General features: G+C 58.4%; 1 protein-coding gene across 4 annotated transcripts in view; it reads right to left on the reverse strand.

Annotated features, from left to right (window-relative positions):
* Positions 1-6,709: 6,709 nt before the first annotated feature.
* PLCG1 (phospholipase C gamma 1) overlaps positions 6,710-26,130 on the reverse strand; it is a 36,298-nt gene continuing 16,877 nt past the window's right edge. For 3 of the 4 annotated variants that reach the window (XM_066387804.1, XM_066387805.1, XM_066387806.1), the window contains exons 3-33: positions 21,897-22,049; positions 21,719-21,812; positions 21,535-21,582; positions 18,864-18,948; positions 18,695-18,778; positions 18,442-18,476; positions 18,201-18,273; positions 18,001-18,102; positions 17,689-17,807; positions 17,526-17,611; positions 17,328-17,448; positions 16,469-16,637; positions 15,652-15,774; positions 15,471-15,572; positions 15,185-15,372; positions 14,670-14,870; positions 14,474-14,593; positions 14,215-14,395; positions 13,418-13,495; positions 12,554-12,657; positions 12,313-12,409; positions 12,065-12,134; positions 11,521-11,678; positions 10,243-10,339; positions 9,858-10,082; positions 9,637-9,785; positions 8,838-8,952; positions 8,588-8,749; positions 8,417-8,505; positions 8,136-8,323; positions 6,710-7,948 (exon numbers count right to left, since the gene is read on the reverse strand). In XM_066387804.1, the coding sequence (XP_066243901.1) occupies positions 7,906-7,948; positions 8,136-8,323; positions 8,417-8,505; positions 8,588-8,749; positions 8,838-8,952; positions 9,637-9,785; positions 9,858-10,082; positions 10,243-10,339; positions 11,521-11,678; positions 12,065-12,134; positions 12,313-12,409; positions 12,554-12,657; positions 13,418-13,495; positions 14,215-14,395; positions 14,474-14,593; positions 14,670-14,870; positions 15,185-15,372; positions 15,471-15,572; positions 15,652-15,774; positions 16,469-16,637; positions 17,328-17,448; positions 17,526-17,611; positions 17,689-17,807; positions 18,001-18,102; positions 18,201-18,273; positions 18,442-18,476; positions 18,695-18,778; positions 18,864-18,948; positions 21,535-21,582; positions 21,719-21,812; positions 21,897-22,049 (3,659 nt within the window). In that variant the 3' untranslated portion in view covers positions 6,710-7,905. The remainder of the gene's footprint in view (positions 7,949-8,135; positions 8,324-8,416; positions 8,506-8,587; positions 8,750-8,837; positions 8,953-9,636; positions 9,786-9,857; positions 10,083-10,242; positions 10,340-11,520; positions 11,679-12,064; positions 12,135-12,312; positions 12,410-12,553; positions 12,658-13,417; positions 13,496-14,214; positions 14,396-14,473; positions 14,594-14,669; positions 14,871-15,184; positions 15,373-15,470; positions 15,573-15,651; positions 15,775-16,468; positions 16,638-17,327; positions 17,449-17,525; positions 17,612-17,688; positions 17,808-18,000; positions 18,103-18,200; positions 18,274-18,441; positions 18,477-18,694; positions 18,779-18,863; positions 18,949-21,534; positions 21,583-21,718; positions 21,813-21,896; positions 22,050-26,130) is intronic. The other variant, XM_066387808.1, reaches the window with a different exon arrangement.

Below are 26,130 nucleotides of genomic sequence, written 5' to 3' on the forward strand. Positions count from 1 at the left end.
CTGTCTCATTCTTGCAGCTTGCCGGAAGTGCTGGCAGGCTGGAGTCCCAGGAGGATGGGAGCTGGTAAGGGAAGAGCCAGCCAGCCAGCCCCCCCCCCCCCCCACCAGCAAGGATCCAGTGTGGTAATCGCAGCTCAGTGACAATGGGCCCATGCTGGGCAGAGGTGGTCACCCAGGCCGTGCCTGCAGAGGACTTCCTGCTGTGCTTCTGAGCAGTCGCTTTGTTGGGCAGTGTCAGGAGGGCCAGACTGTGCGGTGGTTGTCATCAGGGAGAAAACAGGCCAGCCCCTCCCTCTGCCCGCCAGCTATTGTTCCTGGAGAGTTGACTGAGCAGCCTTGGTGGGAGTCGGGGAGGTTGCCAGAGGCCTGCAGAGTCCTCCCGATGCTCCTGCCACCTGGTCCCCCCCCTGCCCTGCGGGTTCTGGTCTCAGTGCAGACCCTTTGTCCCCAGGGCTGGCTGCTGAGAAGGGAGGAGGTGACCGCTGAGCAGTTTGCTTTTGGTGCACCTCCTGTCTCCCAGAGACAGCTGAAGAAGTGATCATCTTGGTGCTAAGAGGCAGCCGCCCTGTTTCTGCTTGTCCAGAGGCAAATTAAAACATTACCAAACTGTAAGAGGGCCCCACCTCCCTGGTGGCCGAAAGGGAGGGAGCAAACCGAGAGGCACCCTTTGTCCTTCAGGCCTGTGGGGAGGTCTAGGTGGGGAGACGTTTTTACAGAGGGATGGAACTTGCCTTTGGGCCGTGGCTGTGCCTGCGGAGAGAGGGGCGGCCCTCTCCAGGCCTCACAAGGTCCCCTGTGGGGATGCTGCTATTTCTAAGATGCAAATTGCACATTTCCTAGATTTTGTATCTGTGGGTGTGGATAAGGGAGGGCAACCTAGACAAACTGCTTGTACAATTTGAAATGGGCCGAAATGGTACTTCAGATCTTTTGATTGTTCTTAAATAAAGACGTAAATACGTTTCACATCTGCTGACTTTACTTTTTGGGGGAGCGAGGGGAGAGCTAAAAACACGTCCTATCTGCTGAGTTATTCTGCGGCAAGACCGGCCGTGAACTTGGATGGATGAGCAGGGCCATTCCCTCCACCCACGGCAGAAGTTTCTCCTGCACTGCTCGACCCACGGCAATGGCTTCTATGTGACAGAAGTGCAGCGTTTTAGAAACTACACCAGAGAGGTCAGCTGAGTCAAGCCGAGAGTCATCGGGTAACTGGTGAGAGGACACGGGCCAGTCTCTCCCTGTTCCTGTGAGGAAAGAGGAATCGGAGCTGCCCCTTGCCGAGGGGCTGGGGGGGGGGCTCTGCAGAGGACCCAGGGGCCTTAAGGAAGAGGATGCAGTGTGGGGTGAGAAGTCTCTGGGAGCTCGACTGCATAGGTGTGGGCCCGAAGCCAGTCAGGGCGGGCACAGGACGCAGGCAGTGGCTTCCTTGGGACATAGCTGGGGACGGAGGTGGGAGGGGTGGGTATGGACTCCCAGGCAGGGAGCAGAACCCAGCTGGCACCTGGGCACGATGGCCCTGGAGATCAAAGCATGACCAGTGAGGAGGGTTTTCAGGGCTCAGTCATGGGATTGAGATGTGCAGAAGCAGGACCTGATTTTGTTCTGTTTGACAGGGTAACCAGATGTAACTTGTGGCTTTTTCCTCAACAGAACTGAAATGGTGAGAGACAGGCTCAGATGAAAGGACAAGCAAGATTCTGGCCTAGGCCCAGCCTTCAGATGACATTCTGGACGTGCCCCGTCAGGAGGGGACCCTGCCTCTGCTCCCGGCCATGGGTCCTTATCAGTGTCAACATTCCCAGGTCAGAAACTGCAGTCCTCTCATCAGGATGTCCAGTCTGAGCTGGGAGGCAGTGTGCTGTGTAAGTGCCTATGGCCACTGGGTCAGCCGAGGCCTGCCACTTGGGACCCAGGCTCCTTGTCCCTGGTCCGCCAGCCAGCCAGGAGCAGGTCTGCAAGGGAGCCTTCACCCAGGTCCCACTGACTGCCTCTCCCTGCTCTGTTCAGCCCTGACCACCCATTCAGATCATCTGGGGGGCTTTTAAAATGCATGCTAGGTCCCCAGGCACCCATATTTCAGAAGCTTGCCAGGTGACGCATGACCTAGTGGGTGGAATCAGGTAGCCCAAGCTGTCACACAGCAGGCACATGGCGGCGGCCAGGAACTGCCGAGTCTGGGCTTAAACACAAGACATTCTGTCCCACGTGGGAGTCTCCTCCCAGGCTCGCCCCTTGCTGGGCCTCCTGGCTCAAGCAGCACTTATCAGGGCTGTGTGGAGGGATCTGAGACTAGGTGAATTTGCTGGACTGAGGGCTGTCCTGCTTTCTGCTGGGAAGCAGGACATTTGCAGTGGAGGGCAGGGCGCCCGTGGACAGGTGGGCCTCAGGTCTGTGCAGCTATTCCTCCCCAGCTGTGCCCCTGAAAGACTCTTGTGCAGGAAATGGAGGTATGTCGTGACAAAGTGGTCACCATCAGCAAAGATGTCACCAATGGCCAGTCTGGCCCCTAACGGCCAACAAGGCTCTTCACGATTAGAAAAGCTCTCTCCTGGTCACAAGAACCTGGGGCCAGAAGACACAGATCAGGAGAGCACAGGGAATTCCACCCACCACCTGTTTTTTCCCTCCAATTACAGTTTACGTTCAGTATTATTTTGTTCATTTCAGGTGTCTAGATAGCATGGTTAGACGATCATACACCTTACAACGCGTCCCCCTGATATTTCCGGTCTCCAGCTGGCGCCTTACGGTTATTACAAAATGATCAACCACATTCCCTAGGCTGTCCTTTATATCCTGTAACTACTTGGCGACTACCAATCTGTATTTCTTTCTCCTCCCCCCCAACCCACCTCTCCTCCGTCTCTGGTTTGTTTTCTTGTGTTCGATTCGTGTAGGTGAAATCATATGGTATTTGTCTCCCTCTGTCTGACTTATTTCACTGAACATAACAACATCTAGGTCCATCCATGCTGTCTGGAAATGGTAAGATTTTATCTTTTTTTATGGCCGAGTCCCAGGACATTGTGTGTACGTACCAGTTTTAGCCACTTGTCTGTTGATGGGCATTGGGTTGCTTCCATAGCTTGGCTGTGGTAGACGACACTGCAGTGAACAAAGCATTGCAGATTTCCTCTCAAATTAGTGTTTGGGGTTTTTGTACATGTACTGGAAAGTGGAATCACTGGGTCATATGTATTTTCGATTTTTTGAGGACCCTCCATACTACTTCCCACCAATCTGCATCCCTACCAACAGTGCAGGAGTGTTCCCTTCTCTCCATATTCTAGCCAACCCTTTCTTGTTGATTTATTAAGAAAAACAGCCATTCTAACAGGTATAAGGTGATACTTCATTATGGTTTTAATTTGCGTCTGATGATTTAGTGCCGTTGAGCATCTTTCCATGTCTATCAGCCACCTGTATGTCCTCTTGGGGAAGTGTCTAGTCAGGTCCTCTGCCCATTTTTAATTGGATTGTTTTTTGGATGTTGAGTTGTACGAGGTCCTTACGAATGTTGGATTTTAACCCCTTATTGGAGGTATCATTGGTGAACATGTTCTCCTATTCAGTGGGTTGTCTTTTCATTTTGTTGATAATTTCCTTTGTGCAAAAACTTGAGTTTGATGTGGTTCCATTTGTTTATTTTTTTGTTTCCCTTGCCCAAGATGTCAGAAAAAATAGTTACTAGAAATGGCAAAGATTTTACTGCCCATGTTTTCTTCTATTTTTAGTTTTGATGCCTTACATTTGTCTTTAATCCATTTTGAGTTTATTTTGTGAATAAGAAGGTGGTCTAGTTCCAATTCTCCCAACACCACGTATTGACTAAAAAAAGAAGAAAAATCTCTGGTCTAAAGATTTTACTTATTGATATTAGAGAGAAAAGAGAGACAAAGGGTGGGAGGAATGGGAAGCATCAACTTATAGTAGTTGCTCCTTTTGTATGTGCCTTGACCTGGCAAGCCCGGGGTTTTGACCTGGTGGCCTCAGCATTCCAGATTGACGTTCTATCCACTGCGCCACAACAGGTCAGGTGATTTTCAACCTTTTTCATTTTGTGACACATGTAAACTAATTACTACAATTCTGCAACAACCAAAAAATATATCTTTTGTCTCTGACAAAAAAAATAGATATAATTTTGATTAAAAATAATTACCTGCTCTTTTCATTCCAAAGTGATTTTTAAAAAAATCAGGTGTCTTTATTTGAATATAAGAATTTCTGGCCTGACCAGGCAGTGGCTCAGTGGATAGAGAGTCGGACTGGGATGCAGAGAACCCAGGTTCAAAACTTCGAGGTCACCAGTTTAAGCGTGGGCTCATCTGGTTTGAGCAAAGCTCAGCAGCTTGGACCCAAGGTCTCCAGCTTGAGCAAGGGGTTACTCGGTCTGCTACAGCCCCCTAGTCAAGGCACATATGAGAAACCAATCAATGAATAACTAAGGAGCCACAATGAAGAACTGATGCTTCTCATCTCTCTCTCCTTTCCTGTCTCTGTCCCTGTCACAAAAAAATAAATAAAAAATAAATTTCTGGCACCAAGCATTAACCAGTCGGACACCTTATTATGCGTTATGACCAATAAGATGCAATTCTTATTATATGACCTATATTTTTTATGGTTCAAGGTGGCATTCACACTAGACAGCTACTGTTTATTATTTGACAAGCTGAGGGAAGAGAGGTCACTGCCCATATAAATAGGTATTGCACGTTTTAAAAATTCTTGGGGCGCACCAGTTGAAAATCGCTGAATAGACCGTCTTTATCCCAGTGTAGTTCTTGCCTCCTTTGTCAAATTCTGACCATAAAGGTGCGGATTATTCGGGCTGTCGCCCGGCCCTCCCTCTGAGCAGTCCCGGGAAGCTAGGAGGAAAGTGGGAGCTGGAAGAACCAGGCAGTGGCCGTTGGGTGCCGGCTGGCGTGCCCAGTTCTCCAGGGGGTGGTCCTCAGAGGGGCCTGCAGTGCACCGGGACTGGCCCACACCTGTGCACTTGGGAACAGCACGCCTTTGGTCTGCCTTGTCCCAGAGGAAAGGGATGCTTGGAAAACCTTCATCTCCAGAGCCGCCTTGGGCTAGTCTTAGAACAGTCCTGGTCTACAGCCACCAACCATGCTTTGGTACGTGCGTTATTGCACCAGGGGCATGCTAAGTACCATCCTGAGAATCAACTACTTACACTTACCTGTGTCTCTTCAGTGACAGACCTCAGGCTCCCTGGGATGGCTTTCGATGCCTGTCTCCACCCACCCAGCAGGCACTGTCTGTATGACGTCATCACACCAGCAGCCACAGGACAGGAAGAAAGGGCAGGCAGGGCCTTTCCACCATACTCTGAGCAGAGATCTTGGTTGCAGCTCTGAAGGAAACCAGCGCGGCAGCCAGTACCCTATGGTGCTCTGTGGCACTGCCCACTGCCATGGCTGGCCGGCCACAGAAGCCCAGGCTCACTCCCAGGCGGGCCGCACTCGCCCGGCCGCGGCCTCAGTGGACAGGCTGCAGGAGCGGTGGTCTCGTACCTCCTCGCAGCCCAGAGACAAGATTTGCCGGACAGGTAAGTTACCAGACACTTCCCACCTGCTCCTACGACAAACTACTGCCAGGCGACTGTCCTAGTTATGTCTCCAGATAGCCACCAGGCTTTCCTGAGTGCACAAAAACCACACGCTGAAGGAAAAGGAGATGAGGAGGGTTTGTTTGGCAGTCAGGTCTTAAAGAGAGGGCAGTAGAGCTGGCAAGGGGCTGACGCTGAGCCCAGTGCAGGCACTGGGTTCCATGTGCGGAGTGCTGGCTACGCCGGGACACGTATGTGCCCGCGGGCCCGGGCCCCCAGCCTGTCCTTCCCCACGGGCTCCCCTCGGGGACTGTGACCCGTTGGACTGCGCAGGTGCACGCAGTGCTCCCGCAGCACCCGCCTGCCGCTCCGCCACCCTCAGGCTGCCTCGCTCCTCCCTCTCCGCTTGTTCCTAAGGGAACGCATATGGAGTCTCTTTTGCCTTAAAAAAAACCCCACCTCTCCAAAACAGGCTTCGCTGTTTCATTTCTTCCCTTCATACTCCTGACAGGGCCACACCACCCCAAGCCGAGCACCCACTGGGCAGGCTGCCCTGCGGTCCTCTCAGAGGCCTGTCCTCGGGGCCAGGGGCAGGATGAGGGAGTTAGTCCTCTGAGAAAAAACACTGGTTCCTTTTTAGAAGGCAAGCTTTTCCAGTAAAACTTAAAACTTTTAATATTTAAATTGTAAACCAAACATTGGCAACCATATATAGACCATATATGTTTGCTATGGACAAATTAAGATTGTGAGGTCATACTTTCAAACACAACTTCAGAATTTAAATAAATCAATACACTTTCCTCAGAAACTGTATGATTTTCTTCAGTTTACAATTCATGATATGGACAGTTTAATATAATGTTAAATAATTTGCCACCTACCCTAAAAGAGAGCTAGAGAAAACCGAGGAACTGTTAGGTTGGAATAGTAACAAGGCTTTATGGCTCAGTGGTTTTTCCTAGGAGGACACAGAAATCTGGAGACGGCAGCACTGGGAGCGGGGCTGGAACCCATAGAGACCGGCTCCGCTGCAGTGCCCGGATGTCACTGTGCTCCCGCCCTCCCCAAGCAGCTTTCAGTTAGAAATGGAAGAAGACACAGAAAACCATACATCCTACGTGAAATAATGAAGACAGGGAGAAATAGTGTGCAAAAAATAAATTTTAAAATTCTATAACCCATCAGCATGTATGTCTAGTAATAGGGTTTTCAAGACTGATTTAATACTTGAGATAACCTCAGGAGGCGTCCTCGCGCGGTGCTGCCTGCCGGACCCAGGTCCCGGTCTCCACTGCGACGGGGAAAGTGGGATTCGGTCGCAAACAGGATGGGGGTTCGCAGCTGGTCGGCGGCCTCCAGAGGGAGCCTTGTTGAAGGAGGGCACGTTAACTTGTGTGCAGGAGTTTCCTGAACGGACTGGGCAAAGCCCCCAACTCGGCCTCCGCCTTGGCGACTTGGCTCCTCCACTCTGGCCACCCCGACGAAGGCCTCGAGTATGTCCACAAACTCGTCTACCGGGTAAGCAGGTCCTCCAGGCTCGCACCCAGGGCCCCGGCAGTGGCAGAAAGCATAGCCCACAATGGTGTGGCATGTTCAGTTCTGGGCCCGTCCTTCCATGGCCCGAAGCGCTGCTCTAGCTCTGGGACATGCTGCCTGGTCCCTGGTTCAGGTGGCATCCTGGGGCTCAGCCTCCTCCACTGGCCCCTCGCAGGGTGACCCTCCATGGCCTGTGATGCCAATACTGTTACTTCTAACATGGTCCCCTGTATCTCTCAGGCTGGGTCATGGTTCCCGCCCTGGGCACTGTGCCCTTGTGCTGTGTCCTCCTTCTTGGGAAGGCCCTGTGCTCCTATGCCCTGGCTCCAAGGCCAGACCGTGGGGCACCCCCCACCCTGCCCAGCTGTGGTTTTAAAGCTGCAGGACAATGTAAACTTTGTTTCCCCGGCCCAGCAAGGCTGCCGCTCCTCCGTGCTCAGGAGTGTCGGCGGCTTCTCTGAGCCTTCTGTGCTGACGGCCAAGGCGGCCTCTCGAAGGGGCCGCGGCCGGGGTCCTGGCCCCACAGGATGGAAGGCTCCCCCTCCAGAAGTCAAGGCCGGATGTGTGTGCTTAATGCAAGACCCAGTCGAGTTTCTGCCTTCACCCCGGCTGGGTGCGGAGGCCCTACACAGTAACACACCGCTTTAATGGCTTGGTTTTTGTCTGGCATTCATGGCTGGAAGCCAGGCTCCAGGCTGCAAACCAGGCAGAGAGACTGCCCAGCAGGCTGCTTCCCACAGACCAGTTCAAGGCAATCCGCGAGGCACACAGCCCCTGCTGCTGTCCATGGGGCTGGGGCACAGCTAGAGGCGGTTGTCTCCGTTGACCCGAGTCCTGCGTGGGGCCCTGGACAGAAGGGACGAATGTCCTTACTGGCAGTGGGCCACTGCAGCCCAGGGGCATAGCCCCACGCGACAATTATACCCCTGCACCCAGGCGGAGGAAGGGGTGCCAGAGGAGGGCAGAGCTCTCCTCCCCGTCTCTCAGGCATACCTCTGCCAGGCCACACACCGGCCAGCCCGCCGCCTCTCACCTTCGTTCCCGGCTGTCAAAGTGGTCTGCGAGGTGCTCCTGGGAGATGCGGAAGTCCTCAAATGGCTGCTGGTAGCGCGCTTCGAAGGAGCCTTCCCGGGCCCGGCCATGGACTAGCTGGCCCGAGGCCTCGGAGGACCGCTCCCGCAAGGAAGAACCGCTGAAGGGACTGAGGTCGCCGTTCTCCTGCTTCAACGAGGGCAAGTGCACAAGAAGTCAGTGCTCCCCCCTCCGCCCCCTGAGCAGCTGAGCCCAGCCAGCGTGCCACCCAATGGCAGTTACCTTGGCAGGGAAGACGTCGAGCTTCACCAGCAGGGATGCCAGCTCCAGGTCCTCACTGTAGTTGTTCTTCAAAGGCACCGCTCTGTACCCTGGGAGGAAAGCCTGGCCCTCAGCCCCGGGGACCAGGCAAGGGCCCCCAGCTCCCGCCCCAGACCTCAGCGCGGTCCTCACCTGTCTTCAGGCCTTTCACGGGGAAGGTAGCCTGAGCCAGGAAGTTCTGGTCACTGAACATGTCTTCTTCATACACCACGAAGCGCAGGAAAGCGAACTCAGGGTTACTGATCTGGAAGTGGAAGGGCTTGGCGGGCCACACAGGGTTCAGGCCATTGTCCACTGTGAAAGCAAGGGCGAAAGGCCTTAGGCTGCCGTGGGCGCAGACGGGAGGACGGGGACGGGGATGGAGTGGGCTGGGGAGGCTCACCCACAAACTCCGTCTTCTGCTTGGTGCTGTCATACTCGGCTCCAGCCACCTCAATCTCCACAAAGGGACACACGATGCCTCGGCCATTCTTGGGCAGATGCCGGGCGCCCAGCACCTGCAGAGGAGGCAAAGAGGGAAGTGGGACTGTCCTTCTGGCTCCCTCCAAGTCCCCACTAAGCCGTGGAGGCAGTGCGCCCTCTGCTGGGCCCCAAGCACGCTGTCCGTTAAGTCTCTAAAAACAACTGACAAACAAATGTTTTATTTGAAGATGTCTTAGCTTTAACCAAAAATTTCACGTGAGTCTTTGCAGTCTACGTCACATTAAGTCCATGTGTGTTTTAATGGAAATCTTTCAAATTACTTCCACCAGGGAAAGAAGGAATCTCAGGAGCAGACGCTCACCCACGCCTGCCGTCCATCCACTCCTGCAAGACTGCCCGGGCCCCATGCACCCGACCCCACAGCGCTGGGCAGCAGGTGTGCGAGCTCTGAGGCCAGAAGGGTCGGAGCTGCTCTTGCTCCAGCCCCACTATCTCAGGTGCTGTCTAGCTTGTTCCTGCAGCGGGCACCTGCTCCCGTCTGTGCCTGCTCCTTCCAGGCAGCAGTGCCCCTTGGCCTGGACTCATGGGCAGCCCGGCTCCTCACTGCCGGGAACCAGCCACGTTCAGCCCGGCTGCCTCTGGCCTGTGCCACTAAAGCCCAGCCCCACTGTGCAGACTCAGCGTGGCCTTTCTACCTCAGAGGACAGTTACGTCCTCCTCAAGAACAGCCCAGTGCCCCTCCCTAGCCTGAAGCCCACCTCGATGCAGATGGCACATGGCTCCAGCCCACGGAGGCTGCTCTTGTCGAAGGGGTCGAAGGCCTCATCCCGCATGGCGCTGGGCTGCAGCACGTAGCCGCAGTGTCCGCCGCTCATGAAGAGGGCTTGGTTCATCTGCATAGGCTTGTCTGCAAAAGCCAGGTTAGTCAGTGGCCTCCAGGCCACCTGGAGGTGCCCCGCCCCACAGGGCCCCTCCTCACCTGGGGTCTGGAAGTTGAGGGCCACCAGTTGACTGCCACAGATCCACATGGGCAAGGGATCATAATTGGAGGAGTCCAGCCGCTGGCCCTTGGGGTAGATGCGGGAGAGCTGCAGCCGGTTGTACTGGAGGAACTTCTTGCCCTTGGCCTTGTTCACATATTTCTCAGCCTTGGTTTCCGGGAAGGACGACATGTCCCGGTAGCAGGCACGTTCTGTGCCAATCTCTGGGCCAAACAGGGAGAACACTTACAGAGCCTTCCCACCCCCAGGCAGTACTTGGGGGCCAGCTCCCCAACCTCCACCAGAGAGGGACTAACCACTGCTCCTGCACCTCCCCTGAAGGACACCCAAACACAGGCACACCCGCTGGGCCCTGGCCCTTACTCTCTTCATCGAAGGGGACAGGCCGGCAGTAGACAACAAGCTCGGAGAGCTCCAGGGCAATCTTCTTCCTCCGTTCCATCATCTTCCCCTCAGTGAGCTGGGGACACACACAGTCCTGTAGCCCCACCCAGGAGAGCAGCCCCGGCCCGCCTTGGGCAGTCTGCACGGAGGGTGCTCTGGGTCCCTCCCTGCACCTTCCAGGCCCCGCTGGACAGAGCCCTCTAGCCTCAGTCTCGCACCATCCCTTCCCCTTCCCTGCCTGAGGACACCTTGCCCTCCAAGGCTCTCGGGGAGTAAGCTCCTCACCACTGCCCATGCCCCGGTGACATCTCAGGGACCTAGGGCTGGCTGCACTACCCAGTGACGCTTTGACACCATTTGGTACCAGCCTCCCTCAGGCAAAAAGACCACCTCCTGGTTTCCCAGGGACTTCACTGGGGACCTAGGCCTGTGGCTCTGTCTTCCGTACCCCATGGACCATTGTCCCACCACGTCAGCCCCTCAGCGTAGCCCTCTACTTCCCAACCGCGGCTCAGGAACAGAGGCGGCTCACGACAGTCCCTCCCTGTCCTCTCACCCCTGGAGGGCCTCTTCCACCAGGGGCTCCATCCCCATAGACTCTCCCGCTTTCAGCCTGGACCGTGGTCCATACCCCCCCGCAACACACCCTGCAGTGCCTGTCCCCCCCTGGCTTGGCTCACAGGTGCCCACTGTCCACAGCAGCCAGTGGTCTGACTGGTAGCTGCTCTACCCTACCCCGAATGGGCACCAGGCAGTCATTCCCTCCCCCTGCACCTCCCTCCTTCTGTCCCACAGGCTCAGTGCAAGGGGCCTGTGTCCTCAGAGGCTGATCTACCAGCCCCGCTCTGGCGCCAGCTCCTTCAGTCGCTGCCATTAATGCCTCCGCAGACCCCAGCCCTGCGTGGCCTCTGCTCCTCCCACAGCCTGGCCGCTCCCCACTGCCACGGCTCTTGGTAATGTCACCAAGGCCATTTTCTGCTGTCACGTCCACCGGCACATCCAGGTTCTTATCGTGCCTGTGTGCTTTCCCTGCTGCCCCCCTCCTGCTCTCCAGTCCTCACCCTCCTGAGCCCCCGGACCCCACATCTGCTTCCAGCCCGGGACCTCTCTCACCTCTGCCCTGTGGCTCCAACTGCCCACTAAGCGGACCCACCTGGACTTCCCGCACAGTTCTCAGCACATCCTGCCCCAGCTCTACCGCTGGCCCATGTCTCCCGCACACGCTGCCTAGAAGCTCACGCCCCCGCCGGCCCTCACCCTGGCGTCGGCGGTCTGGGCCACCTCGCGGATCTTTTTCACCCAGTCCTGCAGCTCCTCCTGGGAGTCGGCAGCCACGTCCAGGGACCACTGCGCCACTGACGCCATGCTGATGGAGAAGACGAAGAGCCGGCTGTTCTTGCCCTCAGGGCGGATAGCTGGGGAGCAAGAGCCACGGGGCAGGGTCAGACAGATCCGTCCCTGGAACCACCCCGGAGTTCTCACCCCCGCCCTCCCAGCACCTGCCAGGCCCGCCGCGGCTGAGCACGCTGCAGCCAGGCAACAAGGGGCTCAGGAGCGGGAGGCCGGCTCGAACCTGGACTCCCCCCCCCCCGCCACACCCCGTGATCCAACCCATTAGGACAGTGGCTAGCAGCTCGCTGTCAGCGTCAGCTGCAGTGCCTGGCCGAGGTGACCATGCAGCATCAAAGGCAAGGGTGTCCGAGTATGGGGGAGCTCAGAGGGTGGGCGGCTCTGGGGCTGGCCATTGCCTCCCTCCTTGGAGCATAAGGAAGACCAGTGGGCAGAAGAGGAGGGGGCTCACCAATCTGACAAGCTGGCACATCCAAGACCCCCCGCAGCAAGTCCCCCAAGGGGCTGTTCTCATCCAGGTGCTGTGGGAAGCAAAGCCCGCGGGCTCATCAGCACATCTGTACACATGCGTGTGAGGGGTGTCGGTCGCATATGACAAATACAGGTGTGCACATGACTACACAAACGTGGTAGGTGTATGTTGGAGACCACGGACACCACGGGTGTGACGACCGCACGTGTAGGCGGCGTGGTGCTCACCTCCCGCTCGGGCTCCAGGGCTGCCGGGCTGACCATCTCCTCCACGTAGTTGGACGGGAACCAGAGCTGCTTCTTCCCACCATAGTCTCCCCGCCACCTGTGGAAGCCACAGGTGCTGAGGCCCTGCAGCCACTCCAAGCTCCCAGGAGGGTCTCCTTCGTGAGGGCCCCCCCACCTAGGCCAGGCCAAGACAGGCCCTGCGGGCACATGCAGACCTCTCCAGCCCGGGGAGCCGGCTCACCAGCCGCCGTCCTGCTTCTCCACGTTCTGGATGATGGCGCTCTTGGTGAACGTCAGCTCGTCGTCCCTCTGGGCCTTGTAGTCGAAGAGGGCTTTGACGGCACACTGCGAAGGAGAGCTCCAGTGAGAGCCACCCTTGCCGCCACCCTGGCCTGGGGCCGCACGTGCCCACATGTGCCTGGCTTCCCAGCTGGGGCTCAAGCAGCAGCAGGTGCCACTGCTGGCAGCCTGCCTAGTCCCAGTCCTCACCACTGCCCTGCAGGAGTTCTGAAACATGTCACTGGGAACAGAACCTTGTGAACCCCTGCCACAGGAAGAGTGACTGCCCCCGGAGTCGGGGCTGGCGGGCTGGGAAGGGAGTGTCTGCAGGGCCCTGGGTGCCCCCTGAGGCCTGGCCGCCTGTGGGCATGGCCAGGACCCCGTCATTGCGAGTCTAGAAAGTGAGGAATAAAGACAAGGCACCTCCCTCAGGCCCCCTGGCTGTGGAGGGGAGACAGGACTAGCACACAGCCCTCGCCCTCAGAGGAGTCAGAACGAAGAAGGTCTGACAGGTAGGTCTCCACCAGGGGATGGAGTGCGAGGCAAAAAGTTTTCTAGCAAGTGCGCCCTGCTGGTGCCCGTGGAGGAAATGGGTCACCCCAGGGAACAGGCTGCAGGGAGAGCTGACCCCCAGGGACGGGCGGGGAGAGGGCCCCCAGGGCTGTGGCTGCACACAACCACACATCTATCACAGCCTCTCAGGCCTCGGAAACCACAGACACCACTTCTCCACAAAGACCACAGACAGGCCCTGAGCAGAGAAGCGCGAGTCCCAGGCAGCTGGGGACCCTCCTAGCTTCCTGTGCCCCGAGACTTAAGGCTGTACCTTAAAAGTCGGCATAGGGTTTGCCTCCACATAAAAGCCAGGGTTGCGTCCCTCATACAGGGCCCCATAGTCAGGCTCCTAAGAAGGGGATAGAATACGGACACGTTAATACCCAGAGATGAGCAGTACTGGCACCTGGTCGACTGTGGGCCCTGCAGGTGCCAGGCCTCACCCCTTCCTCTCTCCACAATCTCTGAAACCTCCCCCACTTCCTGGAGGCCCGCCCCACCCGGGACCCCGCAGGGAGCCAGCACAGGCACCAGCGTGTGGCTCAGCGGCTCACTACCTCGCTGTGGAGCCCGTCTCCCCACACCTCCTCTCCCCACCCCAGCCCCGTGGACAGTAGGCCTCTCCCTGGCCACCATGTCCACTGATGGCAGACTCTCAAGAGGGTGGCTCTCCCATCTTAGACGCCTTCCTTCTATCCAGGGCCGTCACCTGGTCCAAACCTGCACTGCCCACTGCACCACTGGGTCCTGCCTTTTCGGGGGTTTCCTTGGGCACTCTGCCCTTCACAAGCCCATGCTGTCGCCTCCTCTGCCCTGCCCCAGACAGCCCACCACACCCGGCTGAAGGAGCCTCTAGCCTCAGGCCCTCCTTGACCCTGTGTGGGCTCCACGGCACCTGAACCTGGAACATGGGGGACCTCTCTGCTCGAATGCCGATCCCCCACCTCTGCATCTGCCTAACTTGTGCCCGGTCCTGTCCCACACGCCAGGGAGGTTCTGGGTCTCCCAGCAGTGAGCTTGGGGACCTCGAGGGCCTGCTGCCCCGCCCCCCGCCTGCCGCGCCCTCACTGCAGTGCCGATCTTCTCCAGCGCCTCCTCGTTGATGGGGTAGCGCAGCTTCATCTTGCGGTACAGCGGGTGCTTCTCGTAGTAGCTGATGAGGTCGACGAGGCTATCGAACTCAGAGTTGCCCAGCATCACCATCTGGCCCTCCTGCTGGACGCGGCAATGTTTGATCTTGCCTTCGGCCCTTGACAAGGACAGAACAGTCACATGGAGGCCCGACCGCAGCCCCGCTCACCCCCAGCACCCCAGACCACAGCCGCACCGGAAGGAGATGGCGTAGGAGTTGGGCTCATTCCGTTTCCGCACCAAGAAGGCACCATCACGGGGGACACGCATCAGCATGTGCTCGGCCTGCGCCCTGGTCAGGCTGGCGTGGTACCACCTGAGGAGAGGCCTGAGTCAGGACACGCCATCACCACCGGGGCCCTTGCCCACTCCCGCCCCGGCCCGGCCCTCACTCTTTGCTTTCGTGGGCATTGGTCTGCGGGACGGGCTCCGACAGGCGCATCTCAAATTCATTGCAGCGCAGGGGCACCTGCTGGTAGTGCGTGATGAGGTCATAGAGTGAGTCAAAGACGAGGTTGTCTGTCAGGAAGAACTTGGGGGTCCCAGCATCCTGCCGGGAGTGGATCCGGCAGTGTTGGACTTTCCCATTCCGCCTATGGGTGGGGGGGGGGGTGGAGAGAAGGGGAGAGGCCATGAGCAGCAGGCCTGAGCCCCCCCCCCCCCACGCTCCACCCCAAGCACAGGGCCAGGTCTGAGAAAGGAAGGCGGGTTCCCTAAGGAGCTCAGGCACAGGGCAGCCCTTCGGGAAGCAACACTAGCTGGAAGCGTGTGTGAGCGTGTGAGCGTGTGCGTGAGTGCATGTGACGAAACCCCGTTTCACTTGGAGCTTGGAGCAGAGACAAAGCGGACTGCAGCTTTCCCTGGGTGGGACCACACCCACAGTGCACAGGCACACAGAGCAGTGTACCAGAAAGACAGAGTGTAGTCGCCCACGAAGGTCTCGCTCTCGCGCACGAGGAAGGAGCCGTCAGGGGCCCCGGTCTCAATGCAGTACTCGGTCAGCAGGCGCTCGGCGATGTGCCGCCCATCCCGTCCTGCCCCAAGCTTCCCATGGAACCACTTCTCGTTGGAGTGCAGCTCCGTGCTGCCACTGGCCTGCGTGGGGTGCAGGACAGCAACGATACTCGGTGACCCTGAGCCTGGCCCGGCCCCCGGTCCAGCCCCCAGCCCCCAGCCCGGGGTGGGCTCCTCACCTCCTTGGGCTCCTCCTCATCCTCGTTGCCCTGGTCGTTGCTGGTCTCCTCAGAGTAGTAGATCTTGCTGCTGGTCAGAACGAAGTAGTGGGGATACCACTCCTGCAAGAGACCAAGGGGGGAGCGTGAAGGCCCTCCCACCACCTGTCCCCCGCCCAGTCCCAGCTGGCCTGGCCCTCACATGGTTCACTGGGTCCTCCAGGTAGAGGATGCCGTTCTTGATGGAGTTGCTGATGTCGTTCTCAGAGTACATGACGGACGTAGGCACCTCCTCATAGGCACTGCCCTCGGCCAGCTTCTTGTGCTGTGGGGAGCAGGCCAGGACATGGCAGTGCCAGCCCCAGGCCCAGGGCCGTGCCTCCTCGCCCAGCCCAGCCCAACAGCCCAGACGCTTGGTCGGCAAACTCCAGCTCGCGAGCCACATGCAGCATTTCGGTCCCTTGAGTGTGGTTCTTCCACAAAATACCATGTGCGGGCGCTACCTCGATAAGGAATGTACCTACCTATGTAGTTTAAGAAATTTGGCTCTCTAGCCTGACCAGGCGGTGGCACAGTGGATAGAGTGTTGAACTGGGATGCGGAGGACCCAGGTTCAAGACCCCAAGGTCGCTAGCTTGAGCGCAGGCTCATCTGGTTTGAACAAAGCTCACCAGCTTGGACCCAAGGTCGCTGGCTCAAGCAAGGGGTCACTCGGTCCGCTGAAGGCCCTCGGTCAAGGCACATATGAGAAAGCAATCAATGAACAACTAAGGTGTCACAATGAAAAACTGATGACTGATGCTTCTCAGCTTCTCATCTCTCTCCATTCCTGTCTGTCTGTCCCTATCTATCCCTCTCTCTGTAAAAAAAAAAAAAATTGGCTCTCAAAATAAATTTCAATCATTGAACTGTTAATATTTGGCTCCGTTGGCTGATGAGTTTGCCGACCACTGGCCCAGACCGCCAGCCGGCAAGGCCAGCCGTGGAGAGGCGCCGGGGAGCGCCAGCCCCCACCTTACCTTGATAAGGATCTTCCTTTTGAGCTGGTTGGGTGAGGGGAGCCCGTCAGCAGCAATGTCCACGGGCTTGGTGAGGAGTGTGTCCCCGAGCACCTTCTTGAAATACTGGGCCATGTTCCTCTGCTGAGCAATGCTGCAGTGGTCCTCGATGGACAGGATGACTGGGTACCTACAAGTAGGGGACCAGTGTGGTGACCCAGACCCTACAGTTCTGCAGGGTCAACATTCAGTCCAAACAGCCCCTCAGAGTGAGGTGTTGGGAGCCAACTGCCCGAGCCTGTGCCCCGAAGGAGCAATCCTGGACAGGAGGGGGCCCTGCCGTCGGCGGGTGGAAGGGCGCTGCAGAAGCACGTCCCCAGAGCTGTCCCATTGCGGAGGTCCCCAGCACTGCAAGAGGCACCCACCCACACCAAAGGGGTCAGGAAAGCCAAGAAGCAGCTTCCAAATCCAGCTGTTGGGAGGCCCTGTGAGCCCTTCAGTGAGGCAGCAGACCAGTGACCTGGTCACTGCTGGTCTCCTCAGAGCCCGTCCCAGGGACAGTGGGACACGGGTCACAGACACTTCTCTGCGCTGTGAAGGAAGAGTGGGCAGGACATGGCCTGAAGAGGTCAGGGTTACGGAAGTAGATTTTAAGGACAGGAAGAGCTAGACTGTGTTCCACAAGCTAAAGAGGGACCCACGAAAGGAGGGGGACAAGGATGCAGAGATCAGAGAACGGTGAGAAGCAACGGCTCAAGCCAGCAGGAGAGGGAGGATGAAGGAGGAGCAGGTGGACCGGGGGGAGGCATTTAAGGGGACCCGCTGCCTTCTGTTTAGGACAGCTGGAGCCGAGCCCACCTGGGTCCCCAGCCCCACTCACTCTGACGCCACAAAGGCATGTTCTTTGATGGTGTGCAGGACGTCTGAGAACTTGATCTTCGTGGTGAGGGTGTGTCCATGGTAAATAACGGGCATCCCGTCCGGGCCATCCCAGCAGTCCACTGGGGTGCGACATACCTGCGGTCAGGCCGGCAGGAGGGCGGCCTCCCCCTTACCCCCCACCCCGGCCCTCACGCACACTCAATGCAGCGGCAGCCCATCCGCAGGCAGCGCGCGTAGGCTTCCAGGGAGGACTCACTGGAGAACTGGTCCCCGGTCAGGTACCTGGATGAGAAGCAAAGGCAGGGTGGTCAGGGGGCCCTCCCTCCCCAGGCCAGGCTGAGGGGCGAGGGAGCGCTCACGTGTTGTGTGAGGAGGAGATCCAGTAGTGGGAGAGGGGGTTGTTCATGGTGTCCGGGCACACGGCATCCAGCTGCGCATTCCACACACTGTTCTCCTTGGAGAACAGGAAGGTGACAAACTGTCCAGGGACACACGGGGGAGGGAAGAAAAATTGAGCCGCTGACCGCGTCCGCTGGCAGGGGGGTGGGGAAGGAGAGAGGGTGCTCAGTCTCACCCGGGGTGACCGAAGGGACAGGGGAGCGAGGTGGCACCCAGCACGGTTCCGGGCTGCCCCAACCATCCTGACAGAAGAGGTGCAAGGCAGGCCTCACCTCATCCAGGAAGAAGTACGGCTCCTCGATCTCTCGCAAGGGGTCCTGGAGGAAGTCAAGCATGAACTCCTGCACCTGGAGCCGGTCGACAGCCCACAGCTCCTGACGGGGACGGGAGGAGTGGGGCACGTAAGAGGCTGCGGCCAGTGAGGAACCCAGCCCCGCTCCGTGGACACGGCCCCATCCTGGCCCAGCCATACCCCCTGGTACTCGAGAAGGAACTGCTGGAACTCGGGAAGAGACACACGGCAGAGCTCCGGCCGCTCCCCTGCCCTGCGGGAGAGAAGGGAGCGCCTGGCGGCCAGCTGGCTACATGGTCCCCAGACAACAGGGCCCCTGGGAAGGCAGGGCCTAGCTCCCAGCCAGCGCCCCATCCCACTGTCGCCCACCTGCATGACACATCCCCCAGGGGACAGCCCCCCTCCCCACTTCACACCAAACCTCAGGGCACTGGCTTCCAAGAAGGGGAGGTCCATCTGCAGGAGACAGAACCTGGTCAGAGCAAGAGCCCCGGGGGGCCACACGGGAAAGGGGCTCTCGGGAAGGCAAGGTAACAAGTGGGGGTAGGCCTCAAGAGGAGAAGAGCTGCAGATGGCACCCCCAATCCCCCAGGCAGGGCAGCAGGGCCGAAGCAAGCAGGGCTGGGTGGAAGAGCAGGGGCAAGGGCCCCAGAGGGGGCGGGGGGCTCATGCACCGTCTTCTGGGCGCTGTACATGAGGCTGCGGTACAGCTGAGCAAACTGCCCATAGGTGATGTCGCTGCTGCGCTGCTCCAGGTCCTGCAGGGTAGACAACGGGCCTTCCGGTCAGGCCCAGCGGCTCCCAGGGCCCCCGCCACCCTGCAGACAGCCCACGCAGCCTCACCGTCAGCCGCTCTCGGAGGAAGCGCATATTGGGGACCCGGTAGTTGACTTGGGACAGCATATTCTTCAAGTCCTTGGCTGATATACTAAGGAAACATGAACATCTCCAATGGCCTCACCCAACCTCTCATGACCTCTGACCTGTGGGCCGAGTCCACCTGGGCCTGGACAGGTAAACCACACTGTGCTGGTCCCTGGCGCCCTGAGGGTGAAGCTGGATCAGAGCCCTGAGCAAAGGGAAGCCCATGGTTCTGGCAAGCAAGGAGTTCCCAGGCCCAGTCCAGTGGGTCAGGCGTGGGGGCCGGAAGCCCATCTTCAGGCCCCTCCCACCAGCACCACTCTAGTCTGCTCAGGGGCCTCAGGCAGCACCCAAACTCCCCGGGGAACTCGGCTCAGTACTGGGTGGTCCTGGCTGTGCCCACAAGTGCTGCCCAGAGCGCTGGCTCTGTACAGGCACCGGAGCTAGCTGTCAGGGCGGGACACCGCTGCAGCGCTGAGCTTTTCCTCGTGGACTCTGCCCCAGTGGTACAACCAAGCTGCGCTCTCTCCCACTGAAAACCCCCGTCTTACCCTGTGTACTTCCCCAGCGCCTGGCACCTCTGCTCTGCTCCCCTCACAGCAAAGCCTTGAAGGACCCTCCATGTGCCCATCCACCCCGAGCCCTCCCTGCCCGTCTCAGGTCACCACAACCACCTCTGTGCTGTTAAGTCTGGGGAGGGGCCCCTCTCAGTCCTCACCACACTCGACAAGGCCCGGCACACCTGACCACTCCCTTCTCTCTGGGCTTGCAGAACAGTACACCCCTGGTTTTCCTCTTACCTCACAAGCTGCTAGGCCGCTTGGCAAACTCCCCTACCTCTCCAACCTCCACCATCCAAGCAGCCCAGGAGCAGCCACTGGCCCTCTTCCCATTTTTTTTTAAGGTGAGAGGAGGGGAAATACAGTGTGTCCGTAAAGTCATGGTGCACTTTTGACCGGTCACAGGAAAACAACAAAAGACGATAGAAATGTGAAACCTGCACCAAATAAAAGGAAACCCAGTTTCTGTAGGATGATGTGGCAGCATGTGCGCATGCGCAGATGATGACGTAACACCGTGTATACAGCGGAGCAGCCACGGCCATGCCAGTCGAGATGTGGACGGTACAGAGGAAAGTTCAGTGTGTTCTGTGGCTCGCTAAATTCAAATCCATGATCAAAGTGCAACGTGAATATCGGCGCGTTTATAACGAAGCACCACCACATAGGAATAACATTACTCGGTGGGATAAGCAGTTGAAGGAAACCGGCAGTTTGGTGGAGAAACCCCGTTCTGGTAGGCCATCAGTCAGTGATGAGTCTGTAGAGGCTATACGGGATAGCTACCTAAGGAGCCCTAAAAAATCTGTGCGTGAGCCCACATCGAACTGCACAGAATAGGTATGAAACTGGGAGAGTTTTCCTTTGATTTGGTGCAGATTTCACATTTCTATCGTCTTTTGTTGCTTTCCTGTGACCGGTCAAAAGTGCACCATGACTTTACAGACACACTGTTTTGAGGCAGACCCCCACATGTGCCCTGACCAGGATCTACCTTGCAACCCTGTCTTGGGCCAATGTTCAAGTACTGAGCTATTTTTAGTGCCTGAGGCTAATGCACTCAGACCAACCAAACTATCCTCAGCACCTGGGGCCACGCTCAAACCAAATGAGCCACTGGTTGCAGGAGGGGAAGAGGAAAAAAAGAGGGTTGGGGGGAGAGAAGCAGATGTTCACTTCTTCTGTGTGCCCTGACTGGGGATTGAACCCAGGACGTCCATACATTGTTACCGGCCAGGGCCCCACTTCCCTTTTCTGTTACACATACCCACAGGTGATTCCAGCCTCACTGCTTTCCACATCATCTAAATGCTCCCCACATAACATCTCTATCCCAACTTCTGCCCACCCGCCTACTAACATCTCTACCTGGACATCTAAGGGAATCATGTACCTTACCCCTCAAATGAACTGCTAACCCCCCAAACGTGCTCCTCCCATGGTCTCCCCCACTTGTCAAAGGCAGCCCCACCCTTCCAGAAGCTCAGGCCAAAAGCTGTCATCCTCCAGTTCTCTCTCTCTCACCCCCAATCCCACAACTTCCTCCCGCTCCCCACTCCGCCCTGAGTGTTGACGTTGCCCTGGACTCTCCACTAGCAGCCAGCAGTCCATGTAACTGAAGTCAGGTCATGTCACACCTCCCTTCCCAACCCTCCATGCTTTTCCATCACTTTCACAGCAACAAAGGTCCTTACTATGCCCTGGTCGGGGTGCCCATCTTCTTTGCCCTCTGGCGATCATACCATGACCTCTAAACCATGAGCTTTTCAAGGCACCCCCCCCACACACACACACACTACAAGCCACCCTGACCTCTTTCCAGGACACCAGAGCAAGTTCTGCACTTCCTGTCTCTGACTCAAGTGGCAGGGCACACAGCTTATTGTCCCTGGCCTCTCCTGCCAACTTGCACCAGGGCCAACAGAGGGCTTTCTGCAGGAAGCTACTTGTGCCAGAACCACCTGCCCGCCCCGAGCCCTGCTGAGGCAGGTTCCCTGGGACCTCTGCTTCTCCAGGCAGCTGCTCTGAGCCGTGGCTACTGCTGTGGGAGCCCAGCTCACCCCGCTGGGCTACGGCCACAGCTCAGGACCTACCGATCCTCACGATTCCGATCCACCGAGTAGAACTGCTTCCGCAGCCACCTGGAAGTAGAAGCCTGCAGTGAGGGCCACTTCCCCAGCCAGGGCCTGGCTGGGCGAGATCAGTAGGCAGTGCCCCTGCATCCCGCCCCCTGGAGCTCAGTGCCCCCATCCCTCACCGGAGTTGGGCAGTTCCCACCTCTCTATCTGCAGGGGAGTGGCTGCCTGCAGTGTGTCCTCCGTCAGCCAAGTCAGGCCCTTGACCCACATGTTCACTTCATCCTCGGATGTGGCTGTGTGAGGGTTGACAGCTGAGTTGAGGACACGCACCTCCCACAGAGCCTGGGGCCGGGGACATTCCCTTCAAGGACTCCCACCTTGCAGGCTGAGGGTCTTCAGGCGGAACTCCATCCCATACAGGATGACAAAGCAGTGGGACTGGTCCGGTCGGAAGGCGGGGTCCTCTTGGTAGCGATCAAAGTCCCGTGACGTCTTTCCTGGGCGGATCTCCTTGATTTCGCGAATGTCAACTAGGAAGGCAGAGACGAGGCCAAGGTCAGGCTGGGGTCCCCAAGACTCAGCACCGAAACAAGAGCACCCTGGTTTCCTCACTTACTACACACTTTTCCTCAGAGAGGGTCCACAAAAGAGACCCCTTGAGAGGCAGGGAACCACGACCACTGCCCGGCCTCTGCTAAAAGCAGAGGTCTGAGCAAGGGTCTCAGGGAGCAGGGAGCTCTACCCTGGGCCCCTTCCCTTGCTGAAAACGCAAGTCACACCGACTGGAACAAAAGCTGGGCTCTAGAGAGAGCAATGGGGACCCATGGCTGCTCTATGGGGACCATTTCCTGACAAAGTGCACAAACCTAACTGTACAGGACCAAGGGAAGGGTGGGGCTGGGCAGGCCCAGATGGCCGAGTCTCGGGATCCATGGAGGAGATGATCAGGCCCAAAGAACTGGTGCACCCCTGAAATGGCCCACCCCCCAAGTCATCCATGAGCAAGTCTCAGCAAGGGCACTCATCCCCTGAGGCAGTGGCTGCCCACGGGCCGCTTCCTACCCTGGTTATCCACGGCCCTGGCCCTGGCACAGCACAGATGAGGAGCGCACACGCCTGAGTGACAGACATCTGCCCTGGCTGAACTCCAGAAATGACACCAAGTGACTCATCTGACTCTTCACGGTCTGGGTTTTACCAGCTATAAAGCGAAGGGCTAGGCTGAATTTCTCTAGAAGGCAGGGGAGGGAGGTAGAAAAACACACACGGGCTCTGGACTAGAACCCCAGCTCGGGTTGCAGGAGCTGTGTGACCTCAGCAGAGTGACAGCTCCTTTGACCTCACTGCTTCTTCATCTGGGAACCCAGGTAACCAAAAGCAGCACCGTGAGGGTGCTGTAAGATCCAAGTCCTAGGAGTTGGAGCTCCTGGCCCTGCAGGCAGCGTGGCAGGCGCTCACGGTGCCCACTCCACTCCTTCACCACAGTAGGTTTGGGCACACAGGTTCCGATCCCAGGCCCGGAGACAGCGGCCCAATCACGCGTCCTGGACAGGAAGCAGCAGAACTTCCAGGCCAGATAAAGAGAGATTTGGGGAGGATCAGGTCACAAGGAAGCCTGGCTGACCCACCAGAGACAGCTCTCGGAGCACTCCTGAGCTTTAGAGCCTCTCCAAATGCTCCAACTCAGAGTGGCCTGGAAGGCATGGGGCCAGGAGCAGGGCCAGCATGCCACAGGGCCAGCCTGCCGCAGGGCCAGCCTCTGCCCAGGGGCCCTCCAGGACAAACCGCACACCACCCTGGCGGGAAGGCCATAAGGTCCCCGTCCCTCTAGCCACAGGTGGGCCCACCCATCCCACCTTGAGCAGTGGCAAGGCTTCTCGCCCCAACCCCGGGCGCCCCCTACACCCCCCTGATCCCACCCGGCCTGCTCCGATGCCCTCAGCAGAGCCCCGGGCTCGGTTCTCCAGCTGAAAGCCCTGACTCCCCTGCTGGCTGCCCTCCCCCACTGCTAACGAGCCACCTTCCCAAGTCCTCCCACCCTCACCGAGCGGTGTTCCGGCCCCTCCCCAGGTTGCTAAGGAGAACACACTCTTTCTGGCCTTCAAGGCTCTTCGTGATAAGGCTCAATGACTTACCCTCGCTCTGCCCTCCTATCTCTGCTCCCTCCAGACTAGTTGGACCAATGGCATGAACGGCCAGGACCTTCCTGTCCCCCATTTCATCTTGGCTCCCAGCCAGGGACTGTCTACCTACCAGTCTCTAGTTTTACCAAGACCCAACTTGGAAGTGCCGCCCTGCAGTGGTCATACCCTTGGACCCTAGCGGTACTACGTGTGCACACACCTCCCCTCCCCTCGGCCAGGCAGTGCGGGCTCAGGGACTGAGGGAACAAATGAAAAAGGCAGGCACACAGGCCGGGGAGGGCAACAGAATGGGCCTGGAGCTTTAAAAGGCGGAGCTATACTCATGGAGCGGGAAAACCGAGTCACAAAGACCCAGCCCAGAAAGACAGGATTTCCAGGGATGGAAGGGGAGCTGAACAGGGGAAATGCCCAGATGAGAAACTGTAGACCTGCTACAAAGCCTGCCCTCTGAAACAGAAACCAGCGTGCTCTTCCGGCACAGAGCTGCCGCCACCCCCACCCCCACCTCTCTGGTGCAGGCCCGCAGCCTTGCACATAGATGCAGGCAGGCCGAGGGCAAGGCCTGTGAGCTCTACAGCCTGGGCACTAGAGGCAGTCTGCGGCCTGGCAGCGAAAGGGTCAGTACAAAGCCTGCCGCCAGGCCACATGCAGCCACCTGACACATGCACACTCAGACGGCAGCCCTGGACGAAACCCTGCCCCGCCCTGTGCCCCTGGGCACACTTCCATTCAGACCAGACTAGATGCAGACCTGGTGCCCACCCAGGAGAGGTGGGCACGGAGCAGCTCCAGGCCAGGCTCCAGGTTGCGCAAGCTCTTGCTGGCCACACCTGGTCTCTTGTACCTGCCCCATTGGGAGGCACCAGCCTGGCCCTGGGGCCTCCCAAGTCCAGCAAGCCAACAGCAGGCTGCGAGGACGCGGCACTAGCGTGAGACACTCTTCTAGATTCTAAAAAGCCACATCCTGTGCCACATCACACCCCCATCCTCTGCCTCACAGAACAAATAGAGCTGGGTCCCCTTCCCAGAGAGAACTGGGCCTGGTCCCCAGGACTGTCACCGTGAAGAGGAGACTAGTTTGGGGGAGGCATGCTGGGCCAGACCTGCAGCGGGACTGGAAGGGCAGGGGAGGGAGGAGCAGGAGGTCAGCAGTACCGCTGACTCCCACAGACCCGTTACCTAGCACTCACCCCACCGCACCACTAAGGGAGAGCATGCTCAGGGGAACGTGGGGGCAAAGAAAAGCCCGAGGCCCTGAGAGGGGCCTGCTAGGCTGGGGACAGGGGATCCGATGACAGGGCTCGAGTTCAAACCAGTGCACGCAGATGTGCTCCAGGCCAGAGGCCACTTCCTGGGCCTGCGGCAGCCACAGTGTGGCCATGTGGGCCCCACCACCCCGCACAGGGTGGGGCACCAGAACAGGACTAGCAGGGCTGAAATCACAAAGACCGAGTGTCCAGTCCCGTCTCCAGGCTCCCAGCGCGGGCCTTGGACAAGCCTGCTTTCCTCTCCAGCAGGCCACAGGTCAAGTGAAGGCTGCAGGGAGGACAGGCGTCCCGAAACCCTTTCCCTGCAGACAGACGGCGACGCAGAGCGCCACGCAGAAGTGGCCTGGGCCTGCCCTGACCGCTGTGACCCAGGATCGGTGACTGCTGTGGTCTCCACACAGAAAGAAGTGGTTGCAGCCTGCCGGCAGGCTCTGAACAAGGCCAAGTGCACGAGACGGAGTGTGCCTGACCATGAGGCAGGGAGACCCTCCTCTCGGCCCAGGGACAGGCTCCTGGCCCGAGACCACAGAGACCAGCGGTTACTCAAAGCCAAGTGCTTGGGTCACACAGATCTGAACAGTGACTGCCTTCTGGATGCACAAGGACTGGCTATCCCTTTCTCGTCAAGCCTCAGGCTCCTCATCTGAGCCACAGAACTGACTGAGCCCTTCGGGAGCCGGAAAGCTAGACAGCACGGACGGGCCCGCTGCCTCCGTGGGAGTGGGCCCCACCTCAGGACAGGGCCCACCGCCCTGCGGGAAGGGGGCATGAAAGGGACACGCTCCCTGGCAGGCAGCCAGTCTGGAGCCTGGGCCGCTTCCTGTCTCAGAACCTGGCTCCCCAGCCACGGCCCAGCCCTCCTCCTGCCCGGGCACTGGACAACCCTGCAGGGTGCGCACAGGGCCAGCAGCCCTGCCGACCAGGCAGTGTGCCAGGACAGTGAGAGTCTCAAAGAAAAAGGGGACCTGTGGGGCGCAGTGGATAGTGCTAGCCTGGAACACTGAGGCTGCCGGTTCAAAGCCCTGGGCTTGCCAGGGCGGCCGGGGCACAAACGGGAAGCAGCTACAAGATGATACTTCCCACTCCTCCCGTCTTTCTCTCTCCCTCCTCTCTGAAGAAGTCAATAAACGACATCTAAAACAAACAAACAAAATAACAGGTGGCAAAGAAGGACACCAAGACTTTTCCGGTTCCTCAAC

The sequence above is a fragment of the Saccopteryx leptura genome, chromosome 5 (assembly GCF_036850995.1).
Source record: "Saccopteryx leptura isolate mSacLep1 chromosome 5, mSacLep1_pri_phased_curated, whole genome shotgun sequence".
Classification (NCBI taxonomy): domain Eukaryota; kingdom Metazoa; phylum Chordata; class Mammalia; order Chiroptera; family Emballonuridae; genus Saccopteryx; species Saccopteryx leptura.